At 40.7% G+C, this 12,329-nt stretch overlaps 1 protein-coding gene across 1 annotated transcript in view; it reads right to left on the bottom strand.

The window, feature by feature from the left end:
• CPNE4 (copine 4) overlaps positions 1–12,329 on the bottom strand; it is a 257,514-nt gene that overhangs the window by 52,194 nt on the left and 192,991 nt on the right. The window contains exon 8 of the mRNA XM_077809293.1: positions 3,366–3,452. Within this exon, the coding sequence (XP_077665419.1) occupies positions 3,366–3,452 (87 nt within the window). The remainder of the gene's footprint in view (positions 1–3,365; positions 3,453–12,329) is intronic.

The raw sequence follows: 12,329 nt of genomic DNA, 5'->3' as shown, positions 1-12,329 counted from the left end.
GACATGACTTTGGGAAGGGAAACATCTCACAGAGATGGTCATCCCGGTGAACTTCGATGTACGGATGCATAATGGCAATGTATGGCATATTTGATTGCTTACTGGTATTATAAAACAACAGGAAGGAGTAATTGGGGAATGTTGATTGTTTGCACACTAGTTCCTCTACAAGGCTGAGCTATTTTTCCTTTTTTGAGGGGCTCCATTTCTATTACTCCTTTATTACCCCAAATCCTTGGTTTTATGGATTATTTGACAAAGACGTTGTTAAATACACTGAAATATGTTCTAAAGTCCCCCCAATCAGCAAACTTACCTTAAAGTTCTCAGACAAAAACTATGTTAAGGTGGAGTTAACACGGAGAGCAATTTAGGGTACAACACATTACGGGAATGTTTTAATTATGCCCAGAAGAAACATCAGAAACCAGGGAATTCAGAGGTAAAGGTAAATTTAAAAGAAATCCCACTACGTTAAGGTATGGATATTTAGGGCATCCAAACAACCTTCACTCTGCTTGACAGTAACACCGTGTAAAAGTCACATGTTTATCGTTACAACATTTTAGTGTCTAATCCCAGAGGAGATTCAATTGTTTTTTTATTCCCTCCCCCGGCCCAATAGTGTCACTATGCAGGACACTGAAGGTTAAGAAAATGTTGAAAGAGGGTAGTTTTTCACAGAATTCTCTGAAACAGAACATTATCTGTCAGACTCTGCTAAAAGAGAAACTTTCAGTTATGAAGAATAATGGTAACAAACGACAATTAATCCTAAAATATTTTCTTCAAAGATAGCCTTAGCACAAGATCTCAGCGACTTGTTAGTGTATGGGAAGTTGTAAGTGTCTGAGTTACTTCATTCTTAAGATCATTTGGACGGGTGTGGGGGTGAGGCACGGGGGCTGGTCTGACAGACATTCATTGATTCCAAGACCAGAAGGGACCATTTGTGATCATCTGGTCTGACCCCCCTGTATAACACAGGACAGAGCACTTCCCCAAAATAATTTCTAGAGTAGATCCTTTAGAAAAATATTCAATTCTGATTTTAAAAATTGTCTGTGATGTAGAATGCAACTCTGCCCTTGGTAAATTTTTCCAGTGGTTAATTCATCTCACCGTTAAGAATTTATTCCTTCTTTCCTGTCTGAATTTGTCTAGCTTCAATTTACAACCACTAGATAGTGATATACCTTATGCACTAGACTGAAGAACCTATTATTAAATATTTGCTCCCTATGTAGGTACTTATAGACTGTAATTAAGTCACTTCTTAACCTTCTCTTTGTTAAGCTGAATAAATTGAGCTCCTCGAGTCTATCACTTATTCAGCAGGTTTTCTAATCCTTTAATGATTCTTGTTGCTCTTCTCTGAATTCTCTCCAATTTTTCAACATCCTTCTTGAATTGTGGATACCAGTGTCACCAGTGCCAAATACAGAGGTAAAATAACTACTCCTACTCAAGATTCCCGTTTATGTAACCAAGGATCGCATTAGCCCTTTTGGCCACAGCATCACACTGGGAGCCAGGGGTGCTTAAACTATTTGTATAGTGGGGGCGCTGATAACCACTGAACCAAACTGTAAACCTTGTATTTGATGGAAACCACTTTAAACCGGGGGCGGGGCTGGCAGCACCCTGAGTTCCAGCACCTATACTGGGAGCTCATGTTCAGCTGATTATCCACCATGACTCTCAAATCTTTTCAGGGTCACTGCTTTTCAGGATAGAGTCCCCAGTCCTCAATACAGCCTTCATTCTTTGTTCCCAGATGTATACATGTAGAATACATTATACATATACATGTACTGAAATTCATATTGTTTGTTTGCACTAAGTTTACCAAGCAACCCAGATCGCTCTGTGTTAAGAGACCTGTCCTCTTCATTATTTACCACTCCCCCAATTTATGTGTCATCTGCAAACTTTATCAGCAATGATTTTATGTTTTCTTCCAAGTTATCGATACAAATGTTAAATAGTGAAGGGCCAAGAACAGATTCCTATGGAACCCCACTAGAAACACATCCACTCAACAATGACTCCTGATTTAAAATTACATTTTGAGACCTATCAGCTAGACAGATTTTAATCTAGCTAATGTGTGCCATATTAATTTTATTTCATTCTAGTTTTTTAATCGAAATGTAATGCAGTACCAAGTTAAACATATTATGGAAGTACGTCAACACTATTAACTTTTATCAACCAAACATGTTATCTCATCAAAAAAACTATCAACTTAGTTTGACAGGATCAATTTTTCTTAATACTGTGTTGATTGTCATTAATTATATTGCCCTTCTTTAATTCTTTATTAATCGAGTCATGTATCAGCTACTCCACCATATTTGTATGGAATCAGTGTCAAACTAACAGGCCTATAATTACCTTGGTTATTCCATTTCCCCTTTTAAAATACTGGCACAACATGAGGTTTCCTGTAGTCTTTTGGAACTTCCCCAGCATTCCAAGACGTATTGAAAATCACATTTACAGTGCAGTGAGTTTCTCAGCTAGCTCTCTTAAAACTCTTCAAAACAAACTATCTGAACTTGCTGATTTGAAAATGTGTAACTTTAGTAGTATCTCTTTAATATCCTCCTTACAGTCTAGTGGATTGAAAAGAGTCATCTCATCACATGATAGGGCTACACTAAATACGTAACAGAAATATGTATTGAACACTTTTGCTTTTTCTGCGTTATTACCAGTAATTCTATCATTTCCATCTAGTAATGGAAATTACCACAGGGTGCCGCATTTCTTAAAGGAACCACTTTAAAATTAATTTTAACTCCGTGTAATGAACCCATTTACTGTGAGTTCTCAGAAAAGTCACTCTAAACTTGAAAAGAAAGAGATGTAATTTTGGGGAGGGTATGATGTATTCTTCCTGTGTAACAAAGTGGTTGAACCTCTCCTTTCAGTGCAACATTTTTTTATGGGGCCATTACCAGCTTCCCTATAGTAATGTTCAACTTTGAACAGTGAATCTATAAATATGGCATTAGAAAATTCCACGTTTACTGAGTCTTAATGATTTCCATATCAGTTTACAGGTAAAATATGTTTTTACAGCTTCCAGCCCCTCAAACACAATCTGGATTCTGACTCAAGTTGGGCTGTTTCCTTCTTCAGCTTATTATGACAGGTTTTGCTGTATTTTTTATATGATATGCCTAAGAAAGGATAGACTGCCAGAACCCAAATAGCTTCCCTTTGCCCTTCCCATGTCACAATTTTTAGTTCCACACTTGAGATTTTCTTTGCTGGCTCCATTTCCAAAAAATCTTTATAAATACATTATTAACAACTGGGAGGAGGAATAGACAAAGTATTCTTTCAAATGCAGGTACCTTGCACTGGTTAAGAATGACAATGCCTGAATTCTTGTAACTCTTCTTCTTTGCTTTGTACTTGGGGTTTATGCACTCCCACTGTACCTGTGAAAACACCAGTCACTGCATGAAAGAAAATTCATGTAAACAATTGAATTAATTAAGGTTGCATGGTATGTTCTCTATAGTTGATTAAGTCCCATCAAATGGCCCAAAGACAAAGATGGCTAAACATTAACTGTACAAGGAGTGATCTTAACCTAGTCCCACCTACATTCTGGTCTGCAAATATATGCATAGTTCTCAAACAGACATTTAACTACCCAAATCTGTGTACGCCCATGCAAGTTTTACATGTGAAACATTTAGGGTTTTTATAAAGAGATCATTTCAGAAAAAGTGGCTCCACATATAAATAAAAATGATGGGGGGAAATTGTCTGATACTTGATATTAAATACATTACTCCCTACATATTAATATAACATTGAGGGTTTGCATTGAACGACAAAGAACACAGCAATTTAGACCTGAGATTGAAGTACTTTCCTTAACCCCTTTTGTTGGAAATAGATCCTTGAGAGTGCAATATTATATGCTGTAGATACTATGAGAAAATAAGAAGTTAAAAATAAGAAATTAATCTCAGTACGTAAAAGGAAATTAAATAACGACCGCCACATAGCACTTGCTGGAACGTTTTCAACTAATTTTTGTTGTTGTTGAAATATGCTGATTTGTTGAAGCTGAAATGTTTTGCAGTAGAAAGATCAATTTCAACTTAAAAGTTACTTGGTTTTGGTAGTTTAAGACAGACCAAACGTTCAAACTTTGAACTCTAAGTAGTACCTTCAAAAATATGCATACCTGCCTCTGCACAAGCACAACCCATATTTGCATGTGCAAATACCTGTCTGCACATGTCCCATTTTGCATGAGCTATTGCATATGCACACTTAGGGCCTGAGATTTGAAAACTATTGTCTTTAATGTTATTTCAGGGGCATTTTTTGAAAATGGGGGGAAAACACTCAAGGAAATGTGTGTGTACTGACATGGTGCCAGGCAAGATGAAAAATCCATCTACAAAAGGGGCCAGTACTATGTTGTAGTGGGGCAGTTACTCCACTCCTGAGGGAAAAGGCTAGGCTGATTGGGGAAGCAGCCACAGCTGGAGCCATGCCCCAATCAGGCCACAGCTGGCCCTATAAAAAGGGCTGTGAGCCAGGAGCTAAGTCAGTCTCTCTCTAGTGGTGGAGAGAGAAGGACCCAGCTTCCTGGGAGCAGTGTACCAGAGGTAGAGCAGTGCTGGGAAAAGGCAAGAGGAGCTGGGGAGCTCCAGCCCAGGCTGCAGGCCTTGTGCAAGGCACTGGGCTGCAGGGAAAGACAGCAGGTCCAAACCTCCCTTGCCAGTGATGAGTGGTTTACAGACTGCAGTCTGCCCCAGTGAGCAGGGGCTAGATGATGACTGGCAGTAGCCAGTAAGGCAAGGTGGGGATAGAGGGTTGAGGGTTCCCCTGGGAGGGGAGACCCAGACTCTGGGTTACTGCTGAGGGCAGAACCCTGAAGAAAAGGGGCACCAGGGTCCAGGAGGGACATGGGGGGCCAGCGGCAGGCAAGACACTGGCCAGGATGAGGTGCTCCATACACTGGAGAGCTAATTCCCAAGAAGACCAGCAGGAGGTGCTGCAGTGGTGAGTCTTTGCCTTGCTACATATGTAAATAAGTATTTAGACCATTTTTTAAATTGAATGATGTTGGCTTGAAGTTACTGTATTTTGTGTATTTGTGGAAGAAATCCTTAATTAGGTCCTGACACATTTAAAGATGTGATGCATTTTAAGCATGTAAATAGCCCCGTTGACTTCAATGGTCTTTAGGCAAAGCCCTAAGAGCAATTGTGCCAGCCATCATCTTGGCCAACACACTGGGGATTGAACTCAGGACCTCCAGAACGAAAAGCAAAAGATCCAAGCTGTTGCAATGAGAGGCTGTAACAACTCATATCCTCTGTGGATCAGCACAGCTGGGGCCTTGTAACACACACCAGTGAATTACATAATTACTTTGAATATTCAACATTTCAAAATCAGGATCCCTTTCAAAATATCTAATAGGGAAGGATACTGCTTTAGAGCAGTGTGAGACCTTCTCTTCACCAAGGGCTAACTGTGCCTGTACTGCACTCCTAACCTTGTGGCTCCTGGAAACAGGTGACCTAGCTGATAACAGAGAGAAAATGTTTAACAAAAATATTTTCAAGCTGTATGAAGTAAGCTGCCTGTGCCCCAGTTTGCCCTACAGCTCAATTATTTGTCTTGTGAAATGAATTTTCTGACTGAGGTAATAGGAAGACACAGGACCCCATGTTGCTGGGAAATTCTCCAAAACTGCTTTTCTAATCTCAGGAGGATAGTTCAGGCTCCCCCAAAAAATTTAACAGAGTTCTCCATGACAGGAGATGGCAGCAGAGTAGAGGGAAGAAATGTGATTGCAATGCAAAATCATTGATCACTCGGCTCTGAGTATATTTTACATTAAACTATCTTCACTGGTAGCAGCTATTCTATAAACTTATTGGATGCATTTATAAAAAAATTGCTTAGTTTACCAGTTACAATGTAGGCAGCAGTATCTAGTGGACAGGGCAAAATATAGGAGCCAGGAGTTCTAATCCCAACTCTGATACCGAATTTCACCAAATAGATCATCACAAACCTCACCACCTTCCACTCCAAGTGCAAAGTGCACTTCTCTGATCTTGCTTTCTCCAGGATAAACTCATAGCAGTGTATACATTTAAAAAAAATAACACTTCAGTATAAATACAATTCTCCCTTAGGGAGAGGATGCACCACACATAATAGATGTTGGTCACAGCCACCACTCCCAGGAGGAAACGTAGGGTAGTGGTGGTTGCAGACTCTTCTGAGGGGGACAGAGGTGCCCATCTGTCACCCTGACATGGCATCCCAGGAGGTATGCTGCCTGCCAGGAGCCTGTATCTGACATGTTATGGAGGGATTGTCGAGGATCATCCGGCCCTCTGACTACTACCCTATGCTACTCATCCATGTGGGCACTAATGATACTGCGAGTCTGACCCTCAGCAGATCAGACGTGACTACAGGGCTCTGGGAGTAAGAGTGAGGGAGTTGAGAGCGCAGGTGGTGGTCTCTTCAGCCCTTCCAGTCAAGGGTACAGGCCTTGTTAGAGACAGATGCATCTTGGAGGTGAATGCCTGGCTGTGAGGATGGTGTTGCCAGGAGGGCTTTAGCTTCCTTGACCATGGGATGCTGTTCCAGGAAGAAGGACTGCTAAACAGAGATGAGGCCCACCTATTGAGGCAGGGGAAAAGTATATTTGGCTGCAGACTGACCTAGTGAGGAGGGCTTTAAACTAGGTTCAACGGGGGCAGGTGACCAAAGCCCACAGGTAAGTCAAAAACATGGAGACCTGGGAGAAGGATCAGAATCTGGGGGGCGCATGGACTGTTATAGCAGAAATAAAGGCGAGACAAGACAGAATTGGGGGAGAGGGGATATCAAATCCGTATCTCAGATGTCTGTATACTAATGCAAGAAGTACAAGGAATAAGCGGGAAGAACTCAAAATGCTAGTAAATAAACACAACTATGACACAGTTGGTATCACTGAGACTTGGTGGGATAATATGCATGACTGGAATATTGGTATAGAAGGGTACAGCTTGCTCAGGAAGGACAGGCAGGGGGGAAAAAAGGGAGGAGGTGTTGCCTTATATATTACAAATGTATACACTTGGACTGAGGTGGAGATAGAAATAAGAGACAGACCTGTTGAAAGTCTCTGGGTAAGGATAAAAGGGTAAAAAACAAGGTGATGTCATGGTAGGGGTCTAGTACAGACCACCTAACAAGGAAGAAGAGGTGGATGAGGCTTTTCTTAAACAACTAACAAAATCATCCAAAGTACAGGACTGGTGGTGATGGGGGACTTCAATTACTCCAACTTCTGTTGGGGAAAATAACATAGCAGGGCACAGATTATCCAACAAGTTCTTGGAATGTATTGGAGACAATTTTTTATTTCAGAAAGTGGAGAAAGCTACTGGGGGGAGGCTGTTCTTGATTTTTGACAAATAGGGAGGAACTGGTTGAGAATTTGAAAGTGGAAGGCAACCTGGGAGAAAGTGATCATGAAATGGTAGAGTTCATGATTCTAAGGAATGGCAAGAGGGAGAACAGCACAATAAAGACAATGGATTTCAAGAAGGCAGACTTTAGCCAACTCGGAGTTGCTAGGTAAAATCCCATGGGAAGCAAGTCTAAGAGGGAAAAACAATTGAAGACAGTTTTTCAAAGACATTATTAAGGGCACCAGAGCAAACTATCCCACTGTGCAGGAAAGATAGGCAGTATGGCAAGAGACCACCCTGGCTTAACCAGGAGATATTCAATGATCTAAAATTCAAGAGTCCTACAAAAAGCAGAATCTCAGTCAGATTAGAAAGGATTAATATAAACAAATAACACAAGTATGTAGGGACAAAATTAGAAAGGCCAAGGCACAAAATGAGATCAAACTAGCTAGAGACATAAAAATTAACAAGAAAACATTCTATGAATACATCAGAAGCAAGAGAAAGCCCAATGATTGAGTAGGCCTGTTACTCATTGGGGGCAGGAGACAAGAACAGAAAATGTGGAAATGGCAGAAGTGCTTAATGACTTCTTTGTTTTGGTTTTCACCAAGAAGGTTGGTGGTGATTGGACGTCTAACATAGTGAATGCCAGTGAAAATGAGGTAGGATCAGAGCCTAAAATAGGGAAAGAACAAGTCAAAAATTACTTAGACAAGTTAGATATCTTCAAATCACCAGGGCCTGATGAAATGTATCCTAGAATACTCAAGGAGCTGACTGAGGAGATATCTGAGCCATTAGCAATTATCTTTGAAAAGTCATGGGAGACATTCCGGAAGACTGGAAAAGGGCAAATATAGCGCCCATCTATAAAAAGGGAAATAAGGACAACCCAGGGAATTACAGACCAGTTAGCTTAACTTCTGTATCTGGAAAGATAATGGAGCAAATAATTAAGCAATCCATTTGAAGACATCTAGAAGATAAGGTGATAAATAAGTCAGTATGGATTTGTCAAGAACAAATCATATCAAACCAACCTGATAGCTTTCTTTGACAGGGTAACAAGCCTTGTGGATATGGGGGGAGCAGTAGATGTGGTATATCTTGACTTTAGTAAGGCTTTTGATACTGTCTTGCATGACCTTCTCATAAACAAAGGGAAATTCAAGCTAGATGGAGTTACTGTAAGGTAGGTGCATAACTGATGGGAAAATCATTCCCAGAGAGTAGTAATGAGTCCTTCACAATCATGCTGGAAGGGCATAATGAGTGGGGTCCCCCAGGGATCAGTTCTGGGTCTGGTTCTGATCAAGATCTTCATCAATTCTTTAGATAATGGCATAGAGAGTAGATTTATAAAGTTTGTGGATATTATCAAACTGGGAGGGGTTGCAAGTGCTTTGCAGGATCAGATTAAAATTCAAAATGAGTTGGACAAACTGGAGAAATGGTCTGAAGTAAATAGGATGAAATTCAATAAGGACAAATGCAAAGTACTCCTCTTAAGAAGGAACAATCAGTTGCACACATACAAATGGGAAATGACTCCCTAGGAGGGAGTCCTATGGAAAGGGATCTGGGGGTCATAGTGGACCACAAGCTAAATATGAGTCAACAGTGTAACACAGTTGCAAAAAAAGCAAACATTATTCTGTGATGTATTAGCAGGAGTGTAGTAAGCAAGACCTGAGAAGTAATTCTTCCATTCTACTCTGTGCTGATTAGGCCTCAACTGGAGTATTGTGTCCAGTACTGGGCGCCACATTTCAGGAAAGATGGGGACAAATTGGAGAAAGTCCAGAGAAGAGGAACAAAAATGATTAAAAGTCTAGAAAACATAACCTATGAGGGAAAATTGGAAAAAACTGGGGTCGTTTAATCTGGAGAAGAGAAGACTGAAAGGGGCCATAACGGTTTTCAAGTACATAAAATGTTACAAGGAGGAAAAAATGTTCTTAGCCTCTGAGGATAGGACAAGAAGCAATGGGCTTAAATTGCAGCAAGGGTGGTTTAGTTGGACATTAGTTAGGAAGTTTTTCCTGTCAATGTGGTTAAGCACTGGAATACATTTCCTAGGGAGGTTGTGGAATCTCCATCGTTGGGGATTTTTAAGAGCAGGCCGGAAAAACACCTGTCCGGGATGGCCTAGAAAGTATCTAGTCCTGCCTTGAGTGCAGGGGACTGGACTAGATGACCTCTCAAGGTCCCTTCCAGTTCTTTGATTCTAAGGCATTTCAGTGCTTAATGCTCTTCAGGAAGGTGTGCAGCTTCTATGACAATTTGGGTGGTAGAAGAACATACAAAATAGAATAATAGTGTGCCTTTGGGCAAGTCACTGCACTTTTCTGTGCAGCAGTAAAATGTGGATAATAATGCTTACCCAGCTTTGTAAAGCACTTTGAGATCTATGGATGATGTTCTAGATAATTCCTAAGTATTAAAATATGAAATGTACAAACAATGAAAACCTAACTGATCAATTAGCATCACAAGCCAAATAAATCATCTTAGGAAATTCCTGGCAAGTGAACAAACAGAAGGAAAGAATAAGTTTTCATCAGGTAAATACACTACCTGATTTAGTGAACTGAAAAGCTTTTTGTAAAATAAATGTTTAGGCTCCCTGACTGTGGGTTGACTTAAAAATGACAATTTTAAAATCAAACTCACCTCCTCCTTTACTTATCTGCCAAGAACTGACCCCAGAGCTCTGCATTTACACAGCAGGAGCTGATTATATGACAAGCATCATTTTCTAAAATTCCCTAGACAATCCTTTCTGTCATCAGCTCTACTTGAGGGAACAATCTGCAGCACAGGTCTTGACAGGTAAGTAATGATGCAAATTGTTTTGAATATTTTGCTTTCACTGCTAAGACAAGTTTGTTTTTTTATGTACTCCTACATTCTGCTATTGATATGGTATCTGTCACCTTTATTGATTTTTTTTTCCCATCACTTAAATTAACCTTTCAGCTGAGAGGTAACTAATACGAGTCTATACTCTGACATTATTGTTAACCACCATAAAACTGAGATTCATCATTCTAATAGTGTGCCAGTTAACATTTCTTCCATGTGCCTGACAGCTCTGGGCTATGAGCTCTTCTCTCCTCATGAAACAGGAGGCAATATGACTTCACCGCTTCCTGCTAATTTAATACAAGAGCTGCGCAAAAGGTTTTACAATGAAAGGCCAAATGTAGGCTGGTTTGTTTCTTTAGAACCCGCAACCCCAATCCAGATTGAGGGAAACAGCTGAGTGAACCTGAGCCATTTTCATGTGTTTTTTCCTTCCCTTGCCTTCCATGAAATTTGGCAAAATAATGCTGACACCTGCAAGGCAGTCATATTTCTAAACCTCCATTCTCTGAAGTGAGACACAGATCACCACAACAAGGGACACTACTCCCTGAAATAAAGGACATTGTTTGCTTCCTCAAATGTTCCTTCTCTTACCCTACCAATCCCCCAGAAGTGGAGTGAAAAATTGTGTCCCACTGAGACACTTCTTCCCATATACATGTAAAGGAGAGAGAAAAACTTCCTAAATGTAAACATTTAAAGAATAGAAATTTTTAGCAGCATACTTCCAGCAATGGCATTGGCCAGTATGTCAAATAAATAAAGGTACCAGACTGAAGGGGTTCCATGTACCCTGAGGCAAGAGTAACTGACACAGAGCTTTTGTTTTCACTTAGGACCTGTGATCACATCAGATATACCCCAGGAAAACACATGTGAGGAATATGAAGTATGACACCAGAGTAGGTGACACTCATCCAAAATGGCGCATGGACCATCATCTGTGTATTTTTCTCCAAATAATTGCTTTTAATGTCCTTTTTCTTTTAGGACATTGACATAATAATGGGTTATTTTTTGTTTCGGCAGCAAGTCACTATTTAATATGTTATTCTGTTGACTCTGGGTGAGCAATTTGCTTTCAGGGCATTCATTCCTGCTGGTTCCCAAGGTTCAAATGGCACCTTTCTGTGCCTGTAAGGGCCATTGCATTCCCTGCCTCCCCCCAGGAGGACAGGTGGTGTTTGCACACTAGCTGCTGGGGGGGCCCACCATGGGTAGGCTGGCTGCTTTTAATCTCTGCCAGGGCTCCACAGGAGAGTCACAGGTGCAGACTGCAGTGAATATCTCTGCATCCCCTGTTTTCTTGACCAAGACTCTAAAGCTTAGCCAGCACTTCTGGAACTGCGCTGGTTGCCTGCAGATTACCTGATGAAAGGGAGATTACTGATGCACTGTGCTGTTGCAGCCCCCCTTTTCTGCCACCAAGCTTCTGATAGTGCAGAGCATCGAGTGGATTTGACCTTCTGATATTAAAAAGAGAAGTGGTGCTGTCTACTAAAACTGGGCAAATTGAGACTTGCCTTGGTACATTACTAAAATCACTAACTGCTTTACTGTCTCACACATGCCCACTTATGCGAGTGCAATAGAACCCTGATCATCTGAAGAGTTTGGGACAACATTTGAGAGTTTTGGATAGAGGGGGGAGCTTTGAGCTGGCTTTGAGGCCCCCTCCTACTTTGCCTCAGAATCTCACTTATTGGAATCCCCAGAGAAGGCACAGTTTTGTCTGACAGAACATTCTAATGAATGAGGCACATACAATGGAAATGCTATGGGGAAGTTAAATAATCTTGTGGAAATGCCAGAAGAGATAGCAGATGTAGGAAGGTTTCTCCCTTCCCTATTTTTTTTCTTTGTAGAGACAGATTTTTCAATTACATAATTTCTCCCATTAGGGTCCAGGTGGTTTGTTTCTATGGCTTTTTCTCCAATCCATCTGGTTCTATTGCCTCTATTTTCAAAATTGTGTGGGTTTTTGGTTTTTTT

Source organism: Eretmochelys imbricata, chromosome 2 (genome assembly GCF_965152235.1).
Source record: "Eretmochelys imbricata isolate rEreImb1 chromosome 2, rEreImb1.hap1, whole genome shotgun sequence".
Taxonomy (NCBI): Eukaryota; Metazoa; Chordata; order Testudines; family Cheloniidae; genus Eretmochelys; species Eretmochelys imbricata.
Note: the sequence above shows the minus strand (reverse complement) of the source record. Positions and strands in the feature narration are given on the sequence as shown.